This window comes from Euprymna scolopes, chromosome 10 (assembly GCF_053919585.1).
Source record: "Euprymna scolopes isolate OS-2025 chromosome 10, ASM5391958v1, whole genome shotgun sequence".
Lineage (NCBI taxonomy): Eukaryota > Metazoa > Mollusca > Cephalopoda > Sepiida > Sepiolidae > Euprymna > Euprymna scolopes.
Window position 1 is genome coordinate 76,259,047 of NC_136491.1, and position 14,358 is coordinate 76,273,404.

General features: G+C 31.9%; 1 protein-coding gene across 1 annotated transcript in view; it reads right to left on the reverse strand.

Annotated features, from left to right (window-relative positions):
• Nucleotides 1-488: 488 nt before the first annotated feature.
• Nucleotides 489-14,358, reverse strand: part of LOC145286110 (uncharacterized) — a 65,777-nt gene continuing 51,907 nt past the window's right edge. The window contains exons 10-13 of the mRNA XM_080134800.1: nt 11,217-12,469; nt 8,698-8,763; nt 6,496-6,615; nt 489-4,690 (exon numbers count right to left, since the gene is read on the reverse strand). Coding sequence (XP_079990926.1) covers nt 4,310-4,690; nt 6,496-6,615; nt 8,698-8,763; nt 11,217-12,469 — 1,820 coding nt within the window. The 3' untranslated portion in view covers nt 489-4,309. The remainder of the gene's footprint in view (nt 4,691-6,495; nt 6,616-8,697; nt 8,764-11,216; nt 12,470-14,358) is intronic.

The window sequence follows — 14,358 nt, forward strand, 5'->3', positions numbered from 1 at the left end:
ATACATAATTCCCAAGTTGAAAGTGAAAGGGTTGTTGATTGCTCACCCAGTCCAAGGAATTGTCAGATTATGTATGAGAAAGCTATGAGAATATATAAAAGAAAAATGTTACTTTGTACAATTCCTGTTCTGTGAGGAATGAATATTAGACTTGGTGGACACATATGTGCCTAGGGCAAACTAGGCACATCATCCTGAGCTGTCACCCTTATATTGTTTTAGATTAAGGAATTTTAAAATGGTAGAATTATAGAAAACAAATCTGGAGGGTTCCTGCAGAATATATTTGGGATGTTAAGAAATTTTTTAATTGTAGAATTATGGGAAACGTTTTTGGAGAGCTCCTGCACACCAGACAATCTCTTTTGGCTCTTTCCAGGTCCACAATGCAAAGAACTGATTCAAAAATAAATGGGAAATAAATAAGAGATCAATTTAAGAAGAGTTATGTAAATTTCATATCAAGTAAAAGACTCATGTCACAAGTATTTATTGTATCAATGGCTTTATTGAGTTATGATTGTTTCATGTTAGGAAAACATCAAATCTAGTTGTAGGATTAATAGTCATAAATTACATAGGAGATAAAAATGTATTTGTTTTGCAATACTGTTTACAGTTTAAATAAGAAAAAATATAAATATGAAACAATAAAAAAAAGTACATACAAATAACATTTGAATCGTCTTCTATTTTTTTTTTTTTTTTAGTTTTTTGGATTTCAGTACAAATAGAGCAGGATCTGTTCTAGAATACTAGCAGAATGATTAGAAAATGTACACATTTTATAATCAGGATCGTGGAGGCAATAGTTCAAACAATGGTTTGACTCCTACTTGAAAAATCCTCTATTAGTAATAATTTAGGTGCTTCTATAATATAACAAAAAATATTGAATTTCAAGTAAAACAAATGGTTTCTACATAATTGTCATGTTGCAAATAGTAATTTATTAAAAAATTATGGAAAATGATAAGGTAGAAAAATAATTAGTCATAAAAAAAGACATTTGTAAAATCGAACGATTTGGTTTTAAAATCTACCGATTTGAATTGGAGAGTTAACAGGGGAGGTAATTAATTTTTAAATTTTACACAAATTCAATCAGTTATTTTTTTCATAAAAAAATTAAAACTTCAAACAGAAGAAGTTATTTTTTAAAAATTCACAAATTATGCATATATGTTATGTTTATTTTTGTTTTCTGAATAAATTCTGTCCGCTACACATTGTTTCAACTGAGTTATATTCCTTTTTCCTTACATTCTGTGGCCCAATACATCCGACCCAGCATGTAACCTGATCAGAACTGTTTTTCATGAATAATTATTTTCCTACCTCATCATTTTCTGTCATTTTTGGATAGGTTAATATTTGCGGCATAACAATTACGTAGGTACCATTTGTTTAACTCAGCATTCAGTATTTTTTTCATTATTATAATATAGAAACATCATAATCTATATTAAGTTAGATATGTATATATATTTGTTTCCATGCACTGAATTAATCCTAAAATTAATCATTATAAATTTTGGAAAACAGCTGCTAGGCATACAAGTGGGTAATGTTGGTTATATTTAGTTTAGGTTTAGGCAAGAGGGCAATGTAAAGGTGAACACCCTTCATGAAAATTCAAATACCTCTGAGTTGTATGCAATAATAAAAAAAATTAAAGTTTTAGAAAACTTAAAATAAAGGTATTAGATATCAATTAATAAATGTTCTTTAAATTTTAATTTCTTTAGGGAAGTTTAAAAGGTTTTAGAGGACATAATATGGCACAATCTCCTTTTTTAAAATAAACATATTTCTGATTTGCATTAAATTTGATCAATAGACACTGAATACGAATTAAGCAGGATTCCATGAATTTCAATTTCTTTTCAAAACCTTTTAAGCTTTAAGCCTTAAATTATAGACAATTGCTAAAATCAAAATCATAATCTATTAATATGATAGCATGTGTGTGTTATTTTTTGTGTCACATTTACATCCAGGTCGTTTAATTTCTATGTACTTCCATTTATTGTAATAAATAATTTTACCAAGAATTCATCATAAGTTTTGGTTTCGGTTTCGATTATAGCTAATGGCACTCCAATAATCTATTTTTTTTTTTTAAATAATTTTATCAAGAATTCTTCAGAAGTCTTGGTTTCAGTTTCGATTTTAGCTGATAGCACCTTAATAATCTATTTTTTTTATAAATAATTTTATCAAAAATTCTCCATAAATTTTGGTTTCGGTTTTGATTATAGCTGAAGGAACTAATATATATATATATATATATATATATATATATATATATATTCATCAATTTGGGATTCGGTTTCAATTCAAGCTAATGAACCGAAGACATGTTTTATTTTTGAAATCGCAACTTTATAATATATAAAAAATCAATAGAAGATTAACTCTATAATAATAATATATACGAAATCTGCAAGAATTAAAATATCATATTTAAGCATATTTTATAACCTGGCGACGCCAGGCATCTCTGCTAGCTTGGATAAATACTTTTGCAGTTTTAACAAAACAGCTACAATAATATCAGAGCATCTCTATTTACACTGAATATCTACAGAATGCCAACATTACATATGAATTCGTCCCACTGTGGAATTTCCACAGGTCTCTATAGTTCGAAATTAAAATGATTGTGATTAAAATTAGAATAAAGATTCTAACTATAAGGTTTAGCAGCATTAAATGTTGGTTTTAATTTTCATAAGGGGTCATAAAAGTGGAGCGAAAAATGTTTTCTTATGGCAAATTCAGTTTACTCTTCCTAAGACAGGTATTCTTCTAGTTTACTTTATATGATTTATATTATTTGAATTGTGATGAGAACGAGGCTTGTGAATTCAGTGCTGTTTAATAGAAATAAAATCCAAAGAATGCAATGAAAAAAATTTGACACATGATGAAAAAAATAACAGAATCATTGTCACGTTTTTTAAAAAAAGATGACCAGTACTTAAAAATTTTTAGTTTTACTTTCCTCCACCCCTAAAACAAGGCATATCACCACTGAATAATAAGGCGTTACTGTGATATCAGTTAGATTTATAGGGGAGCAATCTGGAAGGGGAGTTGGGCAGCACAATGCTTCTTCACATTACATTTGAATTTCCTGCATGTTGGTATGCACAGAGAAAACGGAACATACAGGGAATTCCAAAGGCAAGCAGTCTGAGGAAAGAAGCCCTCAGAGTAGAAAACCTTCCGACATCTAGGGACTTCTACAGTAAAGGGGTGGGATTTTGCTGCTAGTCAAATCAATTAAGAATAATAACACAAACGATTTCATCATGTATCAGATTTTTTCGATTTTATTTGAAGTCAACCAATTTTAATCGACCAGCAATAAATTTGCTCTCACACCAACTCCACGGTCCTGATTATAATATGGTATGACCGATAGAATATTGTGTTCTACACCGAGAAAATTAATGTGGTAACCCACGTAAAAGATTATTATGTGTTGATAATGTGAACTTTTAATCCTCCATTAATTAATCGAAGGGCAATTTCAACTAAATATTTTCTTTTTTTCTTCTTTTTCTTAAAGAAAGAAAAAACTTGGTATCCTTTATTCTTGAATATTCAATCATTTGGTTCATCTCTTTCTGGTTCATTTTTCACACAAATCACAGATACCACATGGTGGCAATTGCTGACTTTTAGTTGACAAATTTCAGTTTTAGGTAAAAATAAGACCACAGGCTGATAACTTGCCACCATATATAATCTGTAGAATTATGCACTACATCAGTTCTCAACAGATGTAATGCATAATTAATGCTCTATATCAATTGCAAACCTGCATCTCCCACCATAAAATAAATTATTTTTAAATATTATGAAGGTTTGTTTTCAATGTGAGCCTGAAAAATAGTAACTTGCAAGCCAATACTGGACTTACAGTTTTGTTAAGTACAGCATGATCACATTGGTACACTAGTTCTCATTAGATCACCAAAGTTAAGCAACATTTAGTCTGGTCAGTACCAGATGGGTGACCATTTGGGAATATTGGGCACTGTATGTAGGAGGACATTGATACCCCCCTGCAAGAACCTTCTTTAATATTCCCTTGGAGGAAGTCAGCTTAACCCACCTTGAGTGAATGCCCTTGGCATACTAAAATTTGATAAAACCTGATTGGTTATCTTCTAACTTATTTCTGTTTTGATTAATTTCTTTACAGTTTACAATATGTATGATAAAGGGACTAAATACTATCATATATATGTGTGTGTGTGTGTGTGTGTGTATGTATGCGCGTATGTGTCTTTGTTGGCTATTGTTTCATGACTCTCTGAACAGGAGGCATATAAAACTGTTGGGCTGATTTGATCTTTTCTTGCAGGATCATCATTTGTTGCTGTTGTTGGATTCGACGTGCATATGCGGGTCCACCTCCTCCACCACCTCTTCGGAATTCCATGGTCGAGATGTGGCTTTGTTGCAGCATCAACGGTTCTGCCGAGTACTGAGAATTCGCAGTTGTCATTTGCTGTTGGGCCGCCGCTGCGACTGCTGCCATGGTAGCAGGTGTCATTGGAATATGTTGGTGATGAGACATCAATGATCCAGAACGAGGCAGGTCAGTGTTATGGAAGCCCTGATGTCCTGTAGAGACTTTCCCATGAGAATTAGAGGTCAGTTTGGAAAGTTCATGCTGAATAATAAAATGGGGAAAAAATTATGTATTTACATTTGCTTGGTAGAAAAACAAGAAAGGATAAATAAAACTAATTTTATTAACATCATATTTAGAAGCTACATTTAATCATTAAGGTACTGTTTTGTTATTAAATTATTATTTGAATGAAATTTGTATAGAACTATAACTAATTTTATTATTTTGGTAATGTTGATTTAATCTATTAAATTCTTGAATGTAAATAATTTCTAAAACTTATAATCTGATGTATGAGGATTTGCTCCAAATTTTCAAGTCAAAAGTGTATTTGTCGCTTAAACGCTTAAAATTTCTTGCAAACTTGAAAAGATCAAAGTAATTTGCATTTTTTTTCAACTATTGACAAAAAAATTGAAACTGTTTTATTTATGAAAAAAAAAAAAACGCATTATGGTGTTTCAATGCAAAATAGTAGCAAGTTAATCATATTAAATAAAATGAATATTATATTAATACTATAAATACTTATAATGTGAAAATAGTAATTTGTTTCTGTCCGGTGTTTTAAGACATATATAATCATATGAGGGTTATTCCAAAAGTAATGTCTCCTATTTTTTATTCCATCCAAATCGATCAGAGTTGGACTACAAATTGCATTGTTATAATGACTGAACTTATGTATTCATGACCTGAAAGTTTCATCTCTCTGTTGTGGATATTGACAATGTGAGAAGAAAGCAACTCCAGTCATGGACATACATCAGAATCAGAGATGTATCTTGAATTCCTCCACGCTGAAACAATTAAACCAATTAACATACACTGGTGCCTGTCGAATGTTTACAAAGCCGATGCAATTGATGTCAGTACAATTAGATGGGTTTGTCATTTTTAGAGTTGCAACAGAGACAATGAATGACAAAGCGCTCCAGATGCTGATGTATAACAACTCCCCTATTGCTGGGAAAGATGCACTGAGAATGGTAGTTACAATTGTAAAAAAAAAAAGATAAATTCTGGAGCACAAAACACCACTCGTTTTAATGGTACCACTCCCATCTTCATAGCTGTTCAACTGTTAGGGGAGTTAAAAAATAAGATGCATTATTTTTGGAATGAGCCTCGTATATAACAAACTAAAACTGAAGATCATTTGTAATATGACGATTTATGTTGAAATATAATAACTTCAGAAGGATTCTGCAACGGTTAATAAAAGAGGATGAACATTCCACATGATCATACCAGTGTAATTGATCCATCCTTTGGATAATCTTCATGCTGAGCAAGTGTAGTGTTTTCATCAGATCCTATGATCTGATGTGTTTAGCTTGATCATATTCTACATTGCATATCAATCTAAATATCGATCAGACATTGTGCTGCAGTCGGGCACAATGTTTGCCACTATATTACATGCCACTGAGCATAGCTGTTATACAAGTTACCTCAGATGTAGAGAGGAACAACCCATCTACCACCCGCCCTCAGCATATCTCCTAGATAGCAAAAAGAGCACTATTTCCAAGGAACCGTCACCAAGCACCATCTTGTTGTGTGGGCAACGGTCAATAGGATGTGTCTGTCCCATGCACTTCACACACTTGAAGTTGAGGTTTGGAGCTAACTTGCCCTTCAGGTCATTGTCCCCTTTTGATAGAGCATTAAAGAAGAAAATCTAAAATGTAGTTTTATTTCTTAGAAGGCAATTACAAACACAATTTAACAATTTTACAATTTAACTCCACCAAAAAAAAGGAAAAAAAGAAACCTTATTTGAATTAATAAATGAAAATGATTAAATAAATGAAAATGATTTTAAAAAAAAAAAAACTCACCCAGTTCTTTGGTATCGGCTTGATATCTGTGAGCATCACTTCTTCTGTGTTGCCATACTCTATAAACGTTACTACACACGTTGGTAAATCAGGAACAGATTCAATGATTGCAGGGTAAAACTGAAATTAAAAAAATAACTGAGAAAAACGTGATTTTTGGTGCTTCTTCATGAAATTCAAAATATTGAATTTTTAGCAGAAGTTGCATGTTGCTAAGATTTTCAAAGTTTTCCCAATAAAATCACCAACTCTCCAGTTTCTTCTTCAGCAAAACTCAACATTAACTAATTGTCTTTGAAAACTATTTTTGTAAATAAGAAATTTTCTACTCTATCGTTTTTTTTGTAATTTTTGGATATGTTCATTACTGCAACATGAGAATTAAGTAGATACAATTGATTTTATTTAAAATTCAATATTTTGATTTTTGAATTCCGCTATTATAATGAAGAAACGCTGACTTTTTTTTCATTACATCATGCTCATTTAGGTTAGATAAGATATTTTCAATGTATTTGATATGGCTTCATGGAAGGAGAAAAGGGGCTAGCATCTATTCCAGAGAGCAAAAAATAATATGTTTAGATTAACAAACTTTTATAAATTCATGATTGGCAGCATAGTAGCAACACAAGATACACATACCGGGAGAAAAAGGAGAGGAGGATGGAAAGGAGGGAGGGTTGAAATATGGGAGGTGCATTTATATAGTTAGGAATTAAGCTACATAATACATTTCCCAACGTGGAGGGTCCATGGCCTCCAACCAATTTCTCAACCAACGGATGAAATGTGTTTAGCAAATAAACAATATACTCATTTAAATTACTTTTAATTTACATTTTATTAATGTGAAATAATAAATAAAAAATACAAAGTAGATTCACACAGAAAGGTTGCTTGTCCAAATACGTTTTGCAATAAAAGAAAATATTAAAAAATAGAACTAGCAACTATTTTATTTAAAAAGTTATGCCTGTGAATCATTTTGAATGCATGTCAGTTTGTTTTGTTTTACTTGAGGGTAACCACTTATCAAGGTCCGCAGGCCACTCTAAGGTGAGAGGTAATGATTGTTAGGTAGACGGTGAAATAAAACTGTGGCGATCGGTAATGCTGGAACTTGGGTAGGGTTTAATTATATAATGGAATGGTTCATCAATAACTTATTTATATTAGACTTGAAAACGACCATGTTATAGTCAGCTGGGAAGTATCTCTAGGGTGTTGTGTTCCATTAGTTCTAGGAAAGAAGATTTGTTCACGGAATTTTCATTTAGTTTTAAGTACAGACGTGCCCGGCATTGCCAGAGTGTTTGTAAGTGTGTGTTGAGCAAAAAAAAAGGTGATGGCAGGCAGGCTTGAATCTGTGATGCGAAGGCAGAAAAGAAAGTGAAAAAAATCTGACGTCTTACCACTACACCATGACGCGACCAGAAGTCTAAAGTGTTCAAATTTAACGTAGTCATTGCAGAAATGGCGTTGTTTTTAAACCTCCCACAGATAATGGATAACGGTGCAGTTTCAGGCCTTAACACATGTATATTGGAGTTGACCACTGTGAAAAACCACAATATAGTCATCAAGTTTTTGTGGAGAAATATGAAAAAAAAGAGCCACAAAAAGGGGCGTTTTTAGCACTAAAAGTCCCCGGGGGTACGAACCAGAATTTTGCCAGGGTCACTCATACTGGATTTATATTAAGAACAATGGGCTACACATTTTGGCCAAGTTTTAGAAAAATCTAATGGATGGATCAAAAGTTATGGGGCAAAACATGTAATTTTGGGCCATTTTGGGACATTTTTGACCTCTTGAGCTCATGGGGACACAACGGGAATTTTCACAAAAAGATGTTTTTTTTTACTGTGCACATCTATTTAATGAAATACAATTTGTGGCAAAATTTCAGGAAAAACTAATGGACAGTTATCTGGCAATTGTCCGAACGTACGGACGCACTGAAAACATAGGTCCCTCTCCAATAAATCAGGGGACCAATAAATACTTGTTGAGCCATCTCCTGAAATAATTAAATGTGCTCTTTTCACCCATTGTTTTCAATCATCTCATAGTATTGTTCTACATCCAATTGATAATGTCATTAACCCTTAACCTTGAGTAGCCGTTGGGTCTTCATAATTCATTAGTATATATAGAAAGCCTTGAAAAAAATAAAGATAAAAAATAAAATAAAATTACCTTTTTATCTTCCCAGTATTTGGCTAAACAACGGTCACCTTTGCACCAGTGATGAGATGAAGATTGCTGAAAATCACAGGAAAAAAAAAAAATTTTAATTAAAAGCAATCGCAATGATTTGTGTTACTTGCTTTTCTCATACAAAATACAACGCATATACATTAAAGCTCTACAATGATTTAAGCATTAAAACTGGAAGATAAACTTAAAGGTTGTACTATATAAATTCCAACCAGCTCAACTGTAAATGCTATAAAAATACAGCAAAATTAAATTGGATCTATCATAACCAACACTGTCATCATCAATGCATGCTTCTCTTGACTTTCTGCAAAGAGTGTGGAAGAAATTTTTGAAGAAACAGTTGCTAAAGCTTTACTTTTTACAGTGATGAACTTTGAGAATTGACTATCAAAAATTTTCTTCCATTTCCACTAATAGGATCACTAGTAGCATTATAAGATTTTTTTTTTTTTTTTTTACATCCTTGTTCAGAAGTTGAAGACTAGTAATCTCCTTCCAAAAATACATTTTTTCTCATGTAAATCTTATTTATCTAACCTAATTTTTGGTGTTTTTAGAGTCGACAGATTGATTTTTAAATATGTTGTCTTAAACCAAAACTACAGTACTTACTTAATTATCATGTCGAAAATAGTAATATTACAAAAATTTATAGAGTAGAACAATGTCAGCTATTAAAGTGGCGAAAAGGGAGATAAGTATGTTCCTTGTATTCGCAATCTTCAAGATGTTCACATCTAGGAAAAATGCAATTTCTCATAATTTTCCGTAAAAATTACTTTTAACTATAAATAATCATCCACTTGATGAATTTTCATAATTTTGGGATATATTACTATTTTCGACATGACAAGTAAGTAAGTATTATTGTTTTTACTTAAAACATATTTTTAAAAATCGATCTGTCAACTATCTTAACAAGCACCTAATTTGTTTTTTTGTTTTTATTTATTTTATTATTTTAACATAAAATTTATGTAAATCAATCCATAATAACTGTCTTTCTCTCCAGCCCTCCTTCTCTTCTGACTTTACCGGACATCATGGCCAATTAGTCATTCATCTTCTAATATCCCATTGTTAAATTATTTAAATAATTATTTGAGAAGGATAGAAAATGGCTTTTCATTAGAACAAAAAGTCAACTACCTCAGCCCTCGGAGAAACAACACAAGTACATGAATGACAACACCAGCTTTAAGACGAGGTAAGATTTTGAATTGATTAGTTATTAAATCATTTTTCTGGAAGTAAGTGATTTATGAGGATCAGCTCGGTGATTATCCTAATAATAAATTTGAACGTCCTACCTCTCGGAGCTGTTGCAAGAATCCATTTGTTGCATGTTTATAGACATATGATGATTATCTAAAACAGATGATCAATTGCATCATGACGCAACAAATACCAGAAAATACTCTCTAGTTGATACATCTTAGCTGTAAAATGCATTGCATTAATACAGTATGATGTACTTACAAAAAAATGCACATGAGTCACTGATGAGCAACCTGTGCTCATTCAACAATTTCCAACTGATTTTGTGGTTTTTTAAAATTAACACAATGTTAAACAAAATTTTTTCTTTCATCTCTTCTAATCTGTTATCCATGTACCCAGGGGATGCTGAGTATTCTGCTAGAAGTTAGAAAGAAATTAACTAATAAATACTAAACTACACAGGAATACAAGTTTGCTTGTATTATGTTGATTAATCAGACTATTATTCTCATGTTGGTTATTATTAGCAAAATGTTTCGGTCACTGCAACCTGCGACTTTCTTCAGGTGTTGAAAACATGCTTTTCCTACTAAGGAAAAAGAGGGTTGGCTCTGCATTACAAGAATTCAAACCATTTGTTTAAGGGTGGATTCGTAGATTATAAAGAAGGCAGCACATATAATAACATCATTAGTCACCCCAGCATAGATCTAAGTTGCATTTGGATGCCTCTAATTAGAAAATCACAGAAAAAGAAAACATGGTATATGCCCATCCCAAGGAAAGTAACTTCACAATAATAAAAAACTTTTTCCTTAGAGTTGCCCCCCTTACATAGTGCTTTTTTTTTTCTTTTTTTTTTTTTTTTAAATATGCATGGGTATTGATCCTCTGTTTTGTAAAACACTTTTGTTCACTAATATTAACAATTAGTGTAGATATCCTGAAAAATTGAGCCATAGGAAAACCTTTAACAAATATCTAAGTGACCCCTGATGATTGAACCTTCGTTATGATCTACAGATCCACTCTCAAACAAACAGTTCGAATTCTTGTAATGCAGAGCCAACCCTCTTTTTCCTTAGTAGGAAAAGAAGCATGTTCTCAACACCCGAGGTGGGTCGGAGGTTGCAGCAAGCGAGATGTTGTGCTAATAACGCCCAAGATGAGAATAGTCCAATTAATCAACATAACACAAGCATTCACATCTCAATTCAAAAATTCAGAATTGAATACAAGATTACTTAATATAAAAATACATCAACTTTTCTTACCGGGTTTGGTGGATGCTTATTCTTTCGGTCATATTTGTGATGATCAGCTGAGTCGACATCATTCGGCCTCCTGCGATTTGTTACACCTATGTCAACCATACCCGGTCCATTTTTTGGAGGACGACTTGTAGAATTATGATGTCCAGGATGATGGCCTCCTCCTCCTCCGCCACCACCAATGTTCTCATAAGCAAACTGTCGACTTTCATTGCGAGTCAAATCGGCAACATTCAAATTGTTCAACACCTTCCGCGGTTGTTTCATGGTGGTAGAAAACTGCTGCTGCTGCTGCTGCTGTTTCTGCTGCTGATGATGATTCTGATAATCCCTATTTACAATCTTGTTTGGATTATCCGACCCAACATTTTGAGGATGAAAATCTTTCGGATTATAGCTAGAATATCTTGCATTGATTTCGTTTGTGTAGTGTTGTTGTTGTTGCTGCTGTGGCGGTGATTGCTGATGACCTGAGACGTTAAGATTTAAATAATTAGGGGATGGAGTAGCACTTTGTATTTGCCCAGTGCTATTAGAAAAATTCCTTGGAGACCTCATGTTGGGTCTTGAATCACCATGATAACCCTGATAGGCAGGGAGTTTGTTGTGTGATGAGGTACTATTGTTGTTGTTGTTGTTGTTGTAGCGATGTTGGGATTGAATGTAATGATTGGGTGCATTGTTATTAAGAACACGAGTAGTTCCATTCCCAAGAGCAGAGTCTCCTCCCGCTGATACTGCATTATGGTAATTACCAGAACTCTGCTGCTGTTGCTGCTGCTGCAGTTGTTGCTGGTGGTTTCCAATTATCCCACAGTTCTTTACCGAAGCAGGATTATTGCTACTGTAATTGTTCTGGCTAGAATTGCAAGCAGTGTATCGATTCTGTTGCTGGTTATGATTACTAGCACTATAATCATGCCTTGTGTTGTTAGACCCGTATTTAGACTGGGAGATATTCGAGTAAGGCAAACTAGCAGGGTTACTACCACCTCCGCCATCACCACTGTTATTGTATCCAGGGCCGCTAGAGTAATTGTTATTCATGTAGTTAGCACTGTTGGCCTGGCTTTGACCAGTGCTGCTGTTGCTGTTGTTAGATTTACCGGACAATCGTGGAGGTAAATTGTTGCGCCGATTTCCAGCTCCTTTTCTACCATCAGAGTTTTGACGTCCATCAGCATCAAACTTTCCACTATCACAGTTTGTGTCTTTTTTGGAATCTGAAGTCTTTCGGTCATTATGGGATTTTGTATCTGAAATGTTAGATTTTTATTTATTAATTACTTCTTTGTCTTCTGTTTCATTCATTACCCCCCCCCCCCGCCTTTTTTATTAATGTCTTGCGATAAAATATTTACATTTTTGGAAATATAATTCAATGAAAGCATATATATATATATATATCTATCATAAATAAAATCTATTTTTTGCAAAAAAATATATAAATAAATGCAATAAAATGCCTTACAAAATGTTAAAATTTAAATCCTATAAATACTTTGTATTTGATTTTAATTTATAATTTATTTTACTATTTTAACAAATTATACTTGATATGAAATAATATAGAAAAGTTAAATGTAGTTTGCTGATAAACAAATATGCATTTAAGGCTGATAGTAATGCAGAAAAACCAGAATGTTAAAAGAACATATGAACAAAAACAATTAAAGATAGTATTTGGATGTGAAATTTTAAGAAAATAATTTTTTTTTTTATTATTTATTTGTTTATAAAAGAACAAAAGATATTTTTGCTACATGAAGAGTTTTTGAAAAAAATAATTTTTTTTATTAATTTTGTCTTTCGCTTTTATAAAAAAAGCAAAAAGATCTTTTTGATGCATGAAAGGTCTTTTTAAAAATAAATTTTCTGAAGAAATACATTGTTTGCTTTTGTTTACACGTTCTTTCACTATTTCCGTTTTTCGGCATTGCTTTCATAAATACTAGTGTTGAAATGATTGATCAGAATCGGGATTAATTAAATTCAGAGCGTTTTCAGGTATCGTAATGGGTATCAGAATTGGATAACTTTTAGCCTAATTTCCAATTCCAAAAACGAGATAAAAAAAAAAAAATTAAAAAAATCAACTTAATTTTTCATTATAAATTAATGTATCTATTGTTTTTTTTTTAAGCTAATTAAGTAAAATTAAAATCTATCCATCATTATAACATAAAAATGTGATTTAAATTTTTTTACTGGTTTCAAAAAACAAACAGAAAAAATGAAATTTTCGCTTTTGTTTGGTCAAATCCCAGACAACAGTTTTTCAATAACTTAGTGGATTCAGGAATTTTCACACTTCCATGCCATGTTGGGGTCAGGTTTTCTTTGATTTTGAGTCTGCTGTCGGTTTCATAGTATTTATTGGTTGTAAAATCAAGTTTAAATTCATAACAATGGAGGAGATGAAGATGAAAGCAATAATATTGAAACTGTTTTGACATGTTCCTTTCAATGATAAAGCACAAATGCACAGACTACTGCAGAAAGATTTAAAATTTACCTGATAACATAACAATGTAAGTGCGTATTTCAAAAAATCTATTTGAAAGAAATTAATTTTTAATTCACAAAACACATTTTAAATTTCTTTAAATTACATGTTTTTCTTAACTTTCGTTTCATATTTAAGCATATATTTCCACATAAACGTAGAAATAGATTCTTTTACTAGGTAAAAACTCATAAGTTATTTTTATTATTATCGTTATTCTTATTTTTCATAATGTATTTCACTATTTTTACAAATTCTCCTTTAACAAAAGTGGGATTCTACTGTTTTTAGACAATTACTTGTGCACACCATAAAAAAGTTGTCAGGAAGAAAAATATCAATTCTTTTAGAACTTAGAGTTTCACATGCAAATTTAATACAAGATGAGCCCCCCCCCTCCCCATCAAATTCTGAATCATTAAAATTAGGGCAATTAAAATAAATTTGTTATCAAGAAAAAATTTTTGCATTTTAGGACAGATGAGAGGGAGAGTAGCAACCTTTTAAAGTGATTATGTGTGGTTTTATAATCTTTCCAGTTCAACTAGGTGTTAGTGGTAAAAATTGGGCATGTTTTACTTTAGACAACAAATGTAAAAAAACAACTGTATAACAAATAAATGTTACCAAAGGCAAGAT